Source organism: Electrophorus electricus, chromosome 24, assembly GCF_013358815.1.
Source record: "Electrophorus electricus isolate fEleEle1 chromosome 24, fEleEle1.pri, whole genome shotgun sequence".
Lineage (NCBI taxonomy): Eukaryota > Metazoa > Chordata > Actinopteri > Gymnotiformes > Gymnotidae > Electrophorus > Electrophorus electricus.
In genome coordinates this window covers 8,350,549-8,366,917 of record NC_049558.1, presented here as the reverse complement: position 1 = coordinate 8,366,917, position 16,369 = coordinate 8,350,549, and the positions used below count along the sequence as shown (strand labels likewise).

The 16,369-nt window shown below is 43.8% G+C and overlaps 1 protein-coding gene across 3 annotated transcripts; it reads left to right on the top strand.

Annotated features, from left to right (window-relative positions):
* The first annotated feature begins 1,275 nt into the window (after positions 1–1,275).
* Positions 1,276–15,978, top strand: acss2 (acyl-CoA synthetase short chain family member 2). Of its 3 annotated transcripts, none has more exons than XM_027008397.2 (19): positions 1,276–2,002; positions 2,595–2,790; positions 5,348–5,439; positions 5,520–5,623; positions 7,288–7,360; positions 8,044–8,119; positions 8,376–8,493; positions 8,905–8,949; positions 10,356–10,493; positions 10,582–10,752; positions 10,997–11,130; positions 11,690–11,822; positions 11,954–12,010; positions 12,196–12,276; positions 12,521–12,629; positions 12,735–12,803; positions 12,940–13,116; positions 13,910–13,984; positions 14,083–15,978. In XM_027008397.2, the coding sequence occupies exons 1-19, from the start codon at positions 1,876–1,878 to the stop codon at positions 14,208–14,210; spliced, it is 2,103 nt and encodes a 700-aa protein (XP_026864198.2). In that variant the 5' UTR covers positions 1,276–1,875; the 3' UTR covers positions 14,211–15,978. The 3 variants fall into 3 exon arrangements, with proteins under 3 accessions (XP_026864198.2, XP_026864197.2, XP_026864200.2); XM_027008396.2 differs by having other exon boundaries at positions 1,277–2,002; positions 8,902–8,949; XM_027008399.2 differs by lacking the exon at positions 8,905–8,949 and having other exon boundaries at positions 1,279–2,002.
* Positions 15,979–16,369: the final 391 nt, after the last annotated feature.

The window sequence follows — 16,369 nt, the reverse complement described above, 5'->3', positions numbered from 1 at the left end:
ACCTGATGTGTGACGATCCAAACTGCATTCATTTGGTCCTCTTCTGAAGTTTTCTACATTTTCTTTCGCATAGATTTTGTGTGTGACATTAAGGCTTTTGTGAATTTACTGGCTGGTATTCCAGTACTTGACTATATTCTTTGTTAGAAGAGAAAGTCTACTGTTGAGCCTGACTAAGTGAATGTTAGAATTCACTAGCAACCTCTTCATCTTTGGCCTAAACCGACATTTCATCAGAGCGAGTAATACATAAATGGTGCAGTGATTAAATGTGTGGTCAGGCATTTGCGCTACGACAGGAATGGCAACCCTAAAGATTGTTGTTTTACCACATTTTGGGTATTGGAGAAAAATCACGTGGCCTTCATCATTAATGATCAGTGACCGGAATACATGACGGTTCCTAAGATAATGGCACGGTAGTACAACTGCAGGAACGATGAAGTGTTTGGAAATGTTTAGGGGAACAAATATTAAAAATAAGCGTTTGCTTGCATTACTCCCATCCCGACCTCGTTTTTTGTGTCCATATGCTATCTAGCTGTAGTTTTGGCAATAGTTTCAAACAGACAAAGGCTCCTGCTTCTTTATGGTATTAGTTATAAACCTAATGATTTGTACGGCTAGATCACCAACTGCCCATATTCGTACATTTTAAATGGATTTTTAATAACTTTTTGCCTTGATTAGTTTGGCGTAAGCGTATTTAGGATGCGTGAGTACAGCTTCAAAAGTTTTCCCATCATTTCTTGTAGGACGCTGTCATCACTTTAACGGTAAAGTTAATCTTAATCGTAATCTCCGTCTTCTTTCTGATGGCTGGACTCTCCTACAGACCACAGCAGGTCCGCGGTAACTCAGAACTCTCTGCCCCGTACGGTGTGGACGCAAGGACGGCTTTACGACCTCAAAACCACCGACACTAGCTCCCCAACAACTTGAATGCGTCTGGTTAAACTCCGCGTTACGTTACCACTGGTAGCGGATCTCCTATATGAGCAGGGCAGCTAACTTGTTCGTCTATCTAAGGACTGTTTAAGTAAGGTTAGGGAGTGAACGAACGCAGTCTATAAGTTAGCTAGGCTAGCCAGTGAGCTCATTAGAACCAACTAACGGGTGCCGTTAAAACCAACCGGCGTCATCCCGCGCTCAAATTCAAATAACTAGCGTTACCTCGTTTAAGCAACGCTAGCCCTTTCAACGAAAGCCGACGTTCTCGTCGAGATTCCGCCATCTAAAGTAACCAGCCGATTAATCAGATACTTAGGGTCATTCAGACAAAACTGCGGCGTGCCTCGAATAAATTAGTCAGCTCACTAGACTTGAGAAATGAGAGCAAGTTAACTGGCTAATTCGGTTACAGGAGTCGTCTGCTGTCAGGTTCCAGCGCCGCTAACATTAGTTTGGCTGTGAGCTCGACGGTCGCCGGCTTGGTTTTGAGCTCCTGGTTTTGACCTCGAAGGTCGCCGGCTTGGTTTTGAGCTCCTGGTTTTGACCTCGACGGTCGCCCGCTTGTCCGGTTCGTTTGTCCAACGTTCCAATCCAAACGTCTCTTTAACGCTATTCGTGGGAGGGAGTACGCGGAAGTTGCTCCTCCACCTCTCAACTCTCGCTAGCTAGCGTTAGCCAACAATAAGTCACAGCGAGGTGACTGAAGGAAGTTCGCTGCTGCATAGCTACTAATGGTGCACAAGTTCGTCGACTGCCAACGTTCGGTGAGGGAAGAGGCGTTAAAGGAGCGTTATCGTTAGGGGCGCGGTGCTTTTGTAGTTGGTTACCCTAACTAGCTATATTTCCTTAGCTAGGTATAGTCGTCTAGTTCGGTTAGATAACGTTAGCTAACTTGGGCTTTGTGGACTAACTACAGCAGTCAAGATGATTCCCGATAAGGCTCCCAAAAAAGACGTTTTGCACGCCGCCGAGGATTTGAAGAAAGAAGCACACATATCCAGTTTTGAGACATTTAAGGAGCTCTACGAAAAGTCAGTCGAGTCTCCAGAGGGTAATTCTACTTGTAAACATTTATCTACTCAGCTACGTTAGTTCAAAAAGAACTATACTCGTACTGTGCTATACTACCTTTTTGTATTAGACTTGGGACTAACGTTAACGTTAGTTACTATAGCTGTCCGCAGTTACTATGCATTTACTATAGCTATCTGCATTTACTGGCTCGTTACTTTCTCCGTATTGTAACCCACTGTAGCCTTGAAGTACACAGCAGTGGGGCTTAAAATGTTGATTGTAATTATTTTGATGCAATACTGCTTTTACACCGTTTAAATTAAGTAATGCGATTTAATCACATGATTTGTTTCTTCAATAATACGCTCACAGCAAAAAAAAATAAGCTCTCTCTTCAAGATGTATTTGCATGTTTTTCGCTTTCTTAAGCATAGGGAAATTTTGACAAACGTTTCACACTTGCATGTAGCAGTGGATGATGTGCACACTCGTTCTGTGTTTTTCTGTAATCTCCTGCCTGTCATCCCATCTGCCTGACACCCCTCTCCCGAGGGGTGCATTGGATCAATCTCATAATGAGAAGGCTGTATTTGCCTGACACTTTTATAACTGCCATCTCTCTTATTTAGAGTTCTGGGGAGATGTTGCCAAAGACTTCTTCTGGAAAACCAAACACACTGGCCAGTTTCTGGACTACAACTTTGATGTGACCAAGGGTAAAATCTTTGTCAAGTGCATGGAGGGGGCCACCACAAATATCTGCTACAACATTCTGGACCACAACATCCATGAGAGACAGCTGGGGGACAGAGTGGCCTTTTACTGGTCAGTGTGTACATTGGATGTGTGCAAGAATTATCCAGGCCACAGTGGGGACTAGTGTGAGCTGTTGCTGAATACTTGAGCCAAGACAGACCCATAGTGTGAATGCTACTTAGATCATCATCAATGACTTTTCCATGACATTTATCATTTGAACATAAGGATATGATGTGAACCTTCAAACATGTGTGGAAAAATAATTAGAATTTTCTGATTAAAGGCTGTATAGTTTTAGGTGCCTTCATAGATTAAGGTAACCCTGGTCTCTAAGCATTTTGGAAATGACCATTGGTGAGAGATGTGATGACAGAAGGCAGATGGTAGAAGAAGCAGGTGTAGTAATTGTGGTTGCTTAAAGGTTGTTTAAAACAACTGCAATTAGGTTTGGCAATATGTTTATTGATACACGAATCTATGCAGTCACAGCTGTATCAATATTTATTAGCTTTTATATACCCAGTGTGAAACTAGTGCGTTCAAGTGCAGTATTTAAAATGTCAATCTGGTTGCACCTCGGGGGGGAAAAAAAACCAGTGGCATTAGGGTAAATCAATACATTTGTCTAGGAAAGACCACAGAACAGCAGCTACAGTCAGACTATTTCACTTCCTTTTGGCTTATTTTATTGCAATTTAATTTTAATATAAATCGTATAACGGACATCGTATAGGCATTGTATAGTATCCAGTCATGATGCATATCATATAGTGAAGTTACTGGCAATACCCAGAGTTAGCTGTGGATGTCTACTTTGAAACTGTGGCAATGTTGTTGCATAGGAACTGCTAGAGTTTGGCTTTTGTGCATCAAAAAGTGTTTTTAACAGATATCTTGTGGTCATATGATGTTGTGTGACGACAAATTGATATGAAACTTTGAAAAGTACCACATACAGAGGCAACAGGACCGTCACACTGGGAGAAGGAGTGTTGGTAGTGTTCATAAGCAGCATCAGCTGTTATTGAAAGTTGGATCATTTCTGCGTTTGCTTGAAAGAGGTTTATCCATGTTACGGTGGATTGGGTCAAACATGCTTGTCTTACCAAAGCTGATTGACCACTTGATGCACCTTCAAGTATGTTGTTTGTTACGCTGTTTAGTTCTCTAATGCACGGGTGTGCAATTGTTGGTTTTGCAATTTGAGAATCGCGTTACTTATGAAATTCCAATTCGGAAGGCTGATAGATTTGTCTTCGGATTGTGTACCGCGTGGATTTTTGTAGACAGGATAATAAAATTTACTAGGCCTTGTGCAGTTGGGTTTTTTTTTTTTTTTTTTTTTTCCTTTCTTTCTTTCTAGAAATCACGTGTGCCATATCGGTGGATAAGTGTGCATCAGTCCAATGCTGACAGGTTGTCTGAGCTTCCAGTCAGGATGTCTTTGCTGACACTCAGCCGTCGTCGTCAGCTTTATTCACCTGCTCGGCTGAAAGTGGTCCGCCCGCCTGCTCTTCGGGGCCTCCATAGCAGGCTGCTGTGGACGTTGTGCCCACATCATGATTGGATAGGCATTTTGTAATCCATTTCTCAAAGGAGGCAGTTAAATTTTTTTGCCTATTCAAACCTTTTTTTTTTATTATTTAGTTTTTAGTTCTGTAATTCTGTAGTGCCAGATATTACAACACAGGATGTGAAATATGGTCCTCTGCCGAAGCTTTGCCAGAATTTCTTCTCCTTCGTCCATACTTGCAGAACTGCCTGCACTCGTTTAAGATTGCGGAAGGCCCTGTTGTGCAGATGGACAGTTAGCCTGTGCGCAGAGCAAATTTACGATGTCTAATTATAAGAAGAAAACATGGCTAGTGCACATTTTTGTCTGCTTTCCTCAAAGATGTTGGCGCCTCTAGAAGGGCATTTCAAAGATAAGGAAGTTAATGTTTTAAGCCTGCAACCTCAGCCACTGCACGAACTCGAGAGCGTGTACTTTACCCGTTATGCTTTTGATTGCTGTGTTACTTGTATAACCTTTTTGTCATAGACAGCACTTTGTTTGTGTGCGAGTAACTATATGTAATGGGTCTTGGGTTCAACGCTACATCGTATCCTACAGCATATTCAGTATGAGGTTCTCATTTTAAAATGCAGTGCAACAAATTTCAAAATGCATTTATTTGGACTTCTGAACAGTAATGGCCCTTATCCTTGTCAGTAACAGCTCCCACCCACTGTCTGAATGTGCCCCATGGTACAGTAGCAGCCAGGCCTGGAGAGTATTGGTGAGCAGGGGCTTTGCGGGCCTCGTGGCAAGCCATTTGTGTTTGCAGGAGAGAGGCCGACCACCAGCCGAGCACTGCTCTGGCAGTGCCATGACTCAAGCTCTTCTTCCGCTGATGGTGTGCCCCTCCCTCCTGGCCAGTCACATCACACGGGCACCCTGAGCAATTATGTAGAGTGGAAAAAATTACTTTTGCAGCATATAACAAATTGAAGCCTAAAACCACAATACCAAATCTAATTGGACCAAACATGCAGGCTCCTCATACTGTGACACATCTGCATTAGTGTGATGAAGATGAAACGTTTTGGCTCTCATTCACGATCCTGATTGGCTTTTAAACAGGGAGGGTAACGAGCCGGGAGATGAGAAGACCGTGACCTACAGAGAACTTTTGGAGCAAGTGTGCAAGTTTGCCAACGTCCTTAAGTCGCAAGGTATGTGCCCAGCTTGAGAGCTAGAGATGGCTGTGCTGCTTGGCCTGGGCAGATGAGTAATATTTCCTCTGGCTTTGCAGGGGTGAAGAAAGGGGATCGAGTGTCCATCTACATGCCCATGGTCATTGAGCTGGTAGTGGCCATGTTGGCTTGTGCCCGAATTGGAGCAGTGCATTCTATTGTGGTGCGTTCTTCCTCTTTCTTTGTCCCTTTCCCTGGTCATGTTGTAATTTTAAGTGGCTGCCAACGTTTATGTACAACAGCACCTCTACAAAACAGCAACCTGTTAAAGATATGGGCCTAGTATCGCATGTTCTCAAAAGCCTTCCACTGACCTCTGATTACACCGCATTCGGAATTATTAGGCAAATGATATTTTTCTCTGATTTTCCTAAATGTCAATGCGAATGACGGTCAGTATAATTTATCAACCGTTAGAGTATGATTCAAATTTTTTTGAACAAACCTCCCAATGATAAGTTGTTTTTTTTTCAAAAGTAAACTCAAAATGCATTGTTCCAAATTATGCACAACAGTGTTTCAAAACATTTTATAGGTTTTAAAGCACTGAAAATGGTCATTTGTTGAATTTGCAGCATTGAGGTCACATTTACTGAAATCCTATTTCCTACTGAATCCTACTGAAAGTTATTTCAAGTTTTGTTTTTGTTTTTTTTGTTTTTTTAATTAACAGGCCAAGTTGCATGTTAACATAGGACCCCTTCTTTGATATCACCTTCACAATTCTTGCATCCATTGAGCTTGAGTTTTTGGAGAGTTTCTGCTTGAATTTCTTTGCAGAATGTCAGAATAGCCTCCCAGAGCTGCTGTTTTGATGTGAACTGCCTCCCACCCTCAGATCTTTTGCTTGAGGACACTATATACTTTGCCGAGGTCATTTTCACACCTTCAGGGACCCTAAAGGGGTCTACCAGCTCTCCTCATGATTCCGGCCCAAAACGTGACTCCGCAACCTCCTTGCTGACGTCACAGCCTTGTTAGGACATGGTGGCCATCCACCAAACATCCACTACTCCATCCATCTGGACCATCCAGGGTTGCATGGCACTCATCAGTAAACAAGACTGTTTGAAGATTAGTCTTCATGTATGTCTGGGCTCACTTCAACCGTTTCTGCTTGTGAGCACTGGTTAGGGGTGGCCGAATAGTAGATTTATGCACGACTGCAGCTATCTGGAGGATCCTACATCTTGAGGTTCACGGGACTCCAGAGGCACCAGCAGCTTTAAATACCTGTTTGCTGCTTTGTAATGGCATTTTAGCAGCTGCTCTCTTAATCCGATGAATTTGTCTGGCAGAAACCTTCCTCATTATGCGTTTATCTGCACGAATCTGTCTATGCTCTGAATCAGCCACAAATCGCTTCACAGTACGATGATCACACTCAAGTATTCGTGAAATATCTAATGTTTTCACACCTTGTTCAAGGCACTGCACTATTTGGCACTTTCCGGCAGCAGAGAGATCCTTTTTCTTTTCCATATTGCTTGAAACCTGCGGCCTGCTTAATAATTTGGAACGTCCTTCTTAAATAGTTTTCCTTTAATTAGGCTCAGATAATTATCACAGGTGTCCGAGATTGATTTTAGTTATCCAAAGAGCCCTGAGACACAATACCATCCATGAGTTTAATTGAAAAACAAAAAATTTAATCTGTGACACTTAATATGGAATGCGGTGTAAAGTAATCATCAGTCAGTGTGTTCCTGAGTTTAGGGTAGCTTCCTTTTTATTTCCCTGTTGTAGTATTTGGAGAATTGTGGCTGTACATACAATAACATTCTAAAGTCTTGAATCTCTCCTTAAGGAATATCTGTTGTCCTCCAGTTTGCAGGCTTTTCTGCTGAGTCACTCTGTGAAAGAATAATAGATTCTCAGTGTTCTCTGCTGATCACAGCTGGTAAGAAAAGTCCATTTTTTATTAATCCACATCTTTAACCTGTGAACCATTCATCTAGATTACCTTTAATCCCATTAGCCAAAATTTCCTGATGAGAAATGAGTGTTGATTTTTATTGAGTGTAATTTGCTGTATTAGAAAAGGCGCTGACCACATTGCCTTCAGATGCACTTTACGACCAAGCCTTGGCACTGACTCTCCTCCACATTCTGATCTAGCGTGCCTGGATGTGGAAATGTAGTGAATTGGCTGTGTGTGTGGGGGGAGAAGTCTTTAGATTTTACATCATATTGGACTTACACTAAAAACAAGGCCGTCAGGAGATGGATGTGACATTATCACTTGACCTAAACCTGTAAATTAATTGTTTGGGTAATGGGTGGTTTGCATCATCGTTGCTGTCATAGTTTTCAGAAAGGAAGCCAATAAATCGAAAACCAGTTAGCTGGAAGGTTTATTTTTAGACCTCCTCTAGGCTTGTCTGTATGAAGGAAAATGTGTTAGGTGCTACAGGTTTATCAGCGTACTGGAGTCGGGGCAGCACAGCACACCACACACAGCACGTTCCAGATCCCAGGCTCAATAAGAGCCTAGATGAAGTTTCACCATTTACGTTTCTCTGTTTAGTTCGATCCAGTCCGCTCAGCACTTTCCCTCCATTTCTGTCCCTGTTGATCTCCCAGATGGCTTTTACCGAGGGGATAAGCTTATCAGTCTTAAGGTGATTGCCGACGAGGCGCTGCAGAAATGCAGAGACAAGTAAGACAAACGTCCCGATCTTCTCAGCGCACGCTCTTTACTTGCATCCCTTGTTCCTTACAAGGCCTCACTTTGGGCTGCACAATTATGTATATCGGATAGGAACGTGTTAATTCGCAGACTTTGGTGGTCGTTGACTTTGCTCATTGCAGAAGCCACGGCCTGTGTCCACAGTCGAGTGTCGCCTTTGTAGAACTGTGCTTTTAATGAAGCTGCGTCCGTTGCTTGCTTTTCAAGTGCTCCTTGTTTCTCTCAGGTCTGTCCTAGTGGAGTGCTGCATTATGCTGAAACACTTATCGAAGGAGGAAGAGGAAGTGTCGCCGAGCCCAGGCTCCCTGTCGCCCCCAGCCAAGCGCTCCTGTCCAGGCCTGCAGGTGCACTTTGATCTTTCGGCTACGTGTTAATTTTTTGCCAGCCTCCCTTCATATCTGTAACGTTAGGGTTTATGCTGTGTCTTTTTCTATTGTACCCAAATGTTGTCCTATCTGTTATTCAGTCCTCCTGTTTTCAGTTTGTGTTATGACTATATTTTTTCCAGTGCCACAAAAATCTGGCAACACCATAGTTATTATACTGGAAATATTTTACATCATAGAAACATGTATATAATAGAATGATTTCCAAACTTGAGAATGAGAGCTCTTTTTTTAATTTTTTTCCCTCTTTTATGGCAGATAGGTCTTATGTACAGTCGAGGTGTTGCCATATTTACCATTTCCTCACACTTTTCTATGTGAGTAATCTTTCCATTAACCACCAACCCCCCCACCCTCCCCTTTTAGCAGGAGAAACAGACAGAAAAAGTAAGGAAGGTCCGTCCCAACCCCAAGGTATTTGGAGCCCTCTCTGCTTTCACCTCTAGTGTTTCTTTCCCACTCTTGCCTTTCCTTGGCACTCGTTTTGTTCACTCCACGGCGACTCTCTTGTTCCGTGGGCAGGTTCGAGGCCTGCGTCAATCTTCACACTCTAACACGGCGTGACTCTGCGTGCGCTCACGTGGGTGCCTCCAGCCATACACATTCACGCACTTTTCAGATTTGGCGTGCGATTACTATTACCTAACGAGTGGCGGCGCAAGGCGACCCATTCGAATCTGTTGTTTTAAGTGAATGCAAGTGAAAGACTCCATTTGAGTTCCACGACTGCAGTCATTCAGTTGTTGCAGGTTTGGTTTTAAAAGCCAATTCTGAAAGGGCAAACCTCAGATGGTAACAGGTGTCCTTGAAAAAAGCGGACAGTCACAAATCACTGTAGTGTAGTCTACGACCTATGCTTGCTGGCTGTAGTCACTCTACCCCTACTGACCCATGTGGCTTTCACCACCCCCTTATAATATCTAGGCTGTATCAGAATATGTATAAAATCCAACAAACGAGATCTGGCTTTTAACTTCCAAATCGCTGCCTTGTCTCAAGCACATGTCAGCTAGCCTATCCTCTCAAGTCGGAGCAGAGAGGCTACCCGCGTAGAACAGCCTTACCCCAATGAGGCCATCGTCCAGTGTTTCATAATCCTTTCCCACTTACAAGTACAACTAGCCAGTGCATAGGTCAGCCCCATTTTGGCACTTGCGGGGGGGAGATGGGTTCCGAAACACAGTCCCGTCATGGTAGTGACTCTGCTAGCCTCCGATGCTCTTGAGTGTCGGCGCCCTTTCTGAGCTTCTCTTCCACTACTGTCATGGCTTTGGCTGGTCACTCTGTGTGGTCAAACGCCATCATGCCCATTTAGTTCCATTTAACTGCTCCTGTCATTTAAATGAAACACGGCTCTCCTCGTCCTGTGTGCCCTCCTCTCAGGCCGTGGTGTGCATGCCAGAACTGACGCCGCCAAGCAGGCTCTTCTGCTCATCTTCCCCTAGTCTGTTCTGTCCAGTCTGTGGTGGATGTGTGTTTACGTACCGCGTATAACTAACTTTACTTTGATCTTTAAAAAAAAAAGTTCATTTATTTACATTATGTTGCCTGAAAGAGATGGGACTTTTATCCTACGAGCTAACCACTTTCCTTGGTTTTAGTTTAAACGCACTGTGGGACGAAATGAAATTTTTCAGGTTATACCATATCAGCACGTCCAGATCCACCTGTAGTTCAGTAGAGGTTTGTGAGAGTGAATTGCATCTTGTGCACGTTTAGAGCAGTTCGGCTGGTTAAGGAACCGCTTCCAAATGCGCACTTCAGATGAGCTTAGAGAAGACTGATGTCCACTTCTGTTCTGTGGGCTCTTACTGGTGCAGGTGCCCTGGAACCCAGAGGTGGACTTGTGCTGGCACACACTAATGGAAGAAGCGTCCAACGAGTGTGAGCCCGTGTGGTGTGAATCTGAAGACCCTCTCTTCATCCTCTACACCAGTGGCTCCACTGGGAAACCTAAGGTATCATGTCACCCACCTACTTTTTATGTCTGTGTTTTCCCTCATACTTCCTCAGGTGTTCTAATTGCCTGGTCGGTTTGTCTCTCAGGGTGTATTGCACACAGTCAGTGGTTACATGCTCTACACTGCTGCAACATTTAAACTGGTGTTTGACTACCACCCCGATGACATTTACTGGTGCACCGCAGACATTGGTTGGATTACTGGTCACTCGTACATTACCTATGGGCCCCTGGCCAATGGGGCCTCCAGCGTCCTGGTAAGGGAGCATCCCCACCGCTTTTGTTACTTTGTGTAAGTGCCCAGGACAGAAATGAGAAACAAACTGGATTTATGTCATGTGGTACAGTTGGATCCTGACATTGTCATTCAAGGCTGTCAAATTTTGACAGGAGTTCTCCTCAGTAAGATAATGTCTTACTCGCCCCAGTCAGCAAAAAAAGTAAAACTGAACTGACCCAGATTTTTATCGGACTCTTCTGATGTCATTCTGAATGTCCCAGTTCGAAGGTCTGCCCACCTACCCCGACGTTAGCCGCATGTGGCAGATAGTGGATAAGTACCAGGTCTCCAAGTTTTACACAGCCCCCACCGCCATCCGGCTCCTCATGAAGTATGGCACAGAGCCAGTACACAAGTAGGTGCTGAGGTCCCGCTGTTCCGCTTCCTTTTTACACCTTATCCACTCGGGATATTAGCACGCTGGCACAGCCCCAGTCTTGTGTTTAACCGCTTTAACACCAGTTAAGCCAGAATCGGCGCATGCTGGCACACATTGGTAGGAAAGTGTCAAGTTTTGAAATTGGATCCCACTAATACAGGGAAACATAGTTTCATAGGTCACAGTTTTAATTTCAGCCTGAGCTGCCTCTGGCACACAGCATGTATGCACACTCGGGTTGCTTTCCATAGAGAAACCGGGCACATTGGGGCAACTCCTCGGCACACCACGCTGTTGTGTGCTGGCCTCATTGTTTAGGCAAAGGCCAACTATACCCATTTTAATGTTTATAGCTGGCTAGCTAGTAGTAGCCTATATATTATTATGGAAGATGTAAAAATATAATAATTGTACACCTAAAAGTAATGTATGGAAATATATTGTATATTTATGACTGTTCAACCATGGTATTGCCCAGTCCTATAGGTGTGTGTGTGTGTGTGTGTGTGCGCGCGCGCGCTCGCTCGCTCGTCAGGTGTAAACGGACTTCTCTGAAGATCTTGGGTACAGTAGGTGAGCCCATTAATCCCGAGGCTTGGCAGTGGTTCTACAGTGTAGTGGGAGATAAGCGATGCCCCGTAGTTGACACCTTTTGGCAGACAGAGACGGTAAGCAGCTGTAGCTCTTCCCTTTATGAACTAGTGCATTTATCTTGCCAACATTATACTTGGATTGAACGTAATTTCTAAGCAGCTGTGCCGGGTGCCGTCTTGGATAACTCTTCCTCTTTGCTTTTCAGGGAGGGCACGTGCTAACGCCCCTACCAGCTGCCACGCCTCTAAAACCGGGATCTGCAGTGAGTGTGTCTCTCTAAGCCCCTGACAGTTTACTCCTGCTTCTAGTTGTACGGTACTGGGGCTTTAAACGGGTTAAGTGTGGTGGTGTTTGGTTGTTGTTTTTAACGCCTGTTTTGTTGTCAGTTTGGTACACTTGTTAAACTTGAGTTCCACTGCGTCTGTGATGTCTTCCTTGCGTCTGTAGACGTTCCCGTTTTTTGGCGTGGTGCCTGCCATTCTGAACGAGTCGGGTGAGGAGCTGGAGGGACCGAGCGAGGGTTACCTGGTACGAGCCAGCTCCACTCCACTCGTGGTGTTAGAATATCAGTCTTGCGCTGTGTACTCATAGGCATGGGGTGACGTCCACTCGAAAGCAGACGTCTTGCATTACAGTACAGCTGCAGGTGTAGCGTCAGTCGGCAGGTTTCTTTTCATGGTGGATAAATTTAACAAACCGTTCTGTTGTATGCATGTGTGTAAGTCTGTCAGCGTAGTAGTTTATATAAGCTAAAGCGCCTGGTTCTGTGCAGGTGTTCAAGCAGCCTTGGCCTGGTGTGATGAGGACTGTGTATGGGAACCACGAGAGATTTGAGGCCACCTACTTCAAGAAATTCCCAGGATACTACGTAACTGGAGATGGTAATGTCCCTTGCACAGCACACGGCGCATGCTCGAGCATGGTCTGAAACGACTGACTTAGTGGTCAGGCCGCCTTTCACGATGGCGCTCGTGCTCCGTGTTCAGGTTGCCGCAGAGACAAGGACGGCTACTACTGGATCACCGGCAGGATCGACGACATGCTGAATGTTTCAGGTGAGGGGCCGAGGCCAACAGCAGCTTGGGGCTTGAACCGGCAACCTTCTGATCAAGTACCGTATCCGCTAAGCTACCACTGCCCCACCCACTGAAGCTTCTTCCCTCCCTGTTCCTCCCCCTCTGTGTCACTCAGGTCACTTGCTGAGCACGGCGGAGGTGGAGTCGGCTCTGGTGGAGCACCAGGCGGTGGCGGAGGCCGCCGTGGTGGGGACGCCGCACCCTGTCAAAGGAGAGAGCCTCTACTGTTTCGTCACACTCGCAGACGGCATCAGCTACACCGCCGCCCTGGAAGCTGAGCTCAGGCAGCAAGGTTGGGGCACAAGTGTGGCCCTGCCCGCTGGCTGTATTCTTAAGGGATCTTAACAGTGAAGCACTGATTTGTGATCAGCAGTTTTGGTGCCAGGGAACCTTTTTCTTTTGCCTGAAAAGTCAGCACTGCTCTTGAGTTTTGTGGGTCCCGTTAACACTAGGCTACATGCGCGTCTCATTCCAAAATCCTTAATGTCAGAATCGACTACAACAGGAAATTTTCCAAAACTGTGAGCAGCCTATGTTTATAATGCAATGGAGGAAACTACAGGACAGCTTTACCCACACTTCTTCAGGCCCTTTTCACCCATTTTCAAAGCAAGTGTTTTTTTTGCAGTTTGTCGGTTATATCTAGGGAACATCTACTTCAACAGTATAGTTCTGCGCAAAACTTGATCTTGTTGGAATTATCCATTTCTGCAGGACTTTCTCTTGAAGTGTGATCTGATTTTTATCCAAATCACATCATGCTTTACATTGTGTATATATTCCCCTTAAACAATGGAGGTCATTGATGCGACCTCTTAAATTGGTATTAAAAAACGTTTAGTTACCTGTTCCCAGAATTCTGCAATAGGACCTTAAAAATGAAAACTGCCAGATTACTTTGTAAAATAATGAAGGAATAAAGCATCTAGAGTTGTGAAGGCATGTGAAAGCTTGTGATGAGTAGGCTAACCGAAATCTAATTTCTGTGCCACTTCACAATTCATTGGTTAATTCTTTCACTCGACTGTTATTCATCCTTTCTTTCATCTTTTTTTTTTTTTTTTTTTTTTTTTTTCCTCTAACAGTGAGAGAGAGAATTGGTGCTATAGCTACACCCGATTACATCCAGAATGCCCCTGGACTTCCCAAAACCAGATCAGGTACAAATGAAACCCCTTTGGAGAGTGTGAGCATGTGTTTTAACGCCTGCGTTGTTAATAGGAATGCGAACCATTCTCTCGTCTCATGTTCACCTAAGGTAAAATCATGCGGCGTGTGCTGAGAAAGATAGCGTCCAACCAGCGGGACATGGGAGACGTGTCCACACTGGCAGACAGCACCGTCCTTGAGCAACTGTTTGAGAACCGCTGCGGTACTGCAATGTGAGCAGCAGGGGGACCACTTCACTCTGGCCCAGCACAGGGCTAGAAGCCCAGGAGAGGGGGCACACTTGGAATAACGTTTGGAACAAGGCGACCAAAGACAACAAACAACAACGAAAACAGTTGCTGCAGTTGTAAAGTTATTCAGAATGTCTGGGAACTGGAAAGGTTAGAGATTTTATTGACTCCAAGTTGTGCATTAATTTTTAGGCTAAGTGGAAAAGTTATTTTTGTTAGCTTTGCTCTGTTGATTTTGTTTTTGTCTCACATCTGATATGCTTGGTGTCATATGATTACATGCACACAAACTGTGTTAAACTAATCGTAGTCTGATCAGACTTTCTGCTTCGCAAAAGACTACTGTCTTGTTATGCCTCTGGATGCAATTTAACCTGTTGTGGTGAAATCCATGATTGTAATTAATGCACCACTCGTCAATCCCACTCATCAATATATATATATATATATATATATATTTTTAATGAACTTGTACCATATTTAATGTAGGTATGGGGTTTCAAATCAGGTGTTCACTCCTCAATCCAGACTATATACACCGGCTTCGTACCTTACAGAAAAAACACTGAAACAAGAACAGTCTCTCCCTCTGCAAGACTGTAGCCAAGCTAACCTGAAACCGCATCGTTCAGCTAGGACTATTGGGAGGATTTTAGGAGCTTGGCTCTTGAACCACAGACAATGTGAAAAACTCCTGTAGTCCTTATTCTAGCCATATTTTGTGCTTTCTTTACTAGGATGCTGCATAAGATGTATTGGATCTGACGTATTAATAGCCGATATTGTCCAACTCCTACTGCATGAAGACTGTTTATGTATATTTAGAGTGAATTATGTATGTTTTTCGGTCTTAAATGTGTAGTTGTATGTTAAAAGCAGGTTTGATTCCTGTCTCAAGTCATAATGCTACTGGATGGCTAAAAAATGTTGTGTGAACACACATTCTCCAGCCCGTCCAGTGATTGCCTAATTGTTGTGGGGGGTTGTACTGTGGTATATGGAGAAATGCGTGTAGTTAATTAGTCTTGTGTTTTTTGGTGGTTTTTTTTTGTGTGTGTGTGTGTGTGTGTGTGTTTGATTTTGTTAAATGTTCTAAAGGAAAGCACTTCAGGAAACAGCAGCGTGGCGGTGATGAGTTGAGGTTTACCTGGCGTACTGTGGAAGACTGTTCTTTTTTAGGTTTCACCTAAAAGGTCACATACGAAACAAAAGGAACAATTATGTAGGATAATATTTGCCTTTTTTCTTACTGCACATTGTATTTTTATTAAGCTCAGATTTTGTTCTGTTCTGATTTGAGGAGTTTTGGTTCTTTCTGCATTAATGCTCGTTGTCTTGCTTTTTTTGGTCAGAATTCTTTTACTGATTTTCAATTTCCTTGCCTCCTGTCACAAGCACTTGGTCTTTCTTCTATCAGAAGCTAACTCATTTCTAATTACTTTTATGCTGTTTTTCACTTTACGGTAATGTTAGTGTGTTCTTGTAATCATCTTATTTTGAAAGATTTTCAAGTAATGGTTCATATTTTCACTACTTTATGAAATAAAGTACCTTCTAGGTACTATTTGGTATGGTTTTTCTTTTGTCTTGCTTTTGTGTGTTTGTGTCTGAGTGCATGCAGGTTTGTCTTTCTATACTGCTGCAGACTAGATGTCTCAAGATTAGTAATATTTATTTAGGATGCTGTGATTGGGCTTGCTAAAAACCACATTAAACAGTGGCGCTGGTTTTTCAACCAGACCCAAATCATTTTGGTTCTTTGTATCATTGGTTCTTTGTATCTTTGGTTAAGGTTCGAACAAACTTCGAGCCAACTTTCCTTGGAGGCTTTTGACAAATTTAACTTGTTTCCACATGAGATACTCATTTATTACATACAAAGAAAATTAAAGGGGACTTGTTTTCCCTGTTTTTTCCCCCCTTTCCTGTAGTGTTGTATAGCTTTTTGTCTGCAAAGTTACAAACCCCAAAGCACATGCAAGATGGACTAAAACTCTCCCCCCAGACACCACTTTTCTCAGCTGCCTGAAACACCTCGTTGCAATTCCAGCCCTTGTGCTTTGTTGCAGAATGATGTAATCTTGTAACACATTCCTACCGACAAAGTTGGCTAGAACAGAGTAGGCTGACCAATCCGAGCATGCC

Coding starts and splice junctions, on each gene's coding strand:
- acss2 (XM_027008396.2), top strand. CDS start 1,876: ATGATTCCCGATAAGGCTCCCAAAAAAGACGTTTTGCACGCCGCCGAG. Junction 8,950..10,355: donor AGGTCCGTCCCAACCCCAAG/GTATTTGGAGCC, acceptor TTACTGGTGCAG/GTGCCCTGGAACCCAGAGGT. Junction 10,494..10,581: donor GCTCCACTGGGAAACCTAAG/GTATCATGTCAC, acceptor TTTGTCTCTCAG/GGTGTATTGCACACAGTCAG.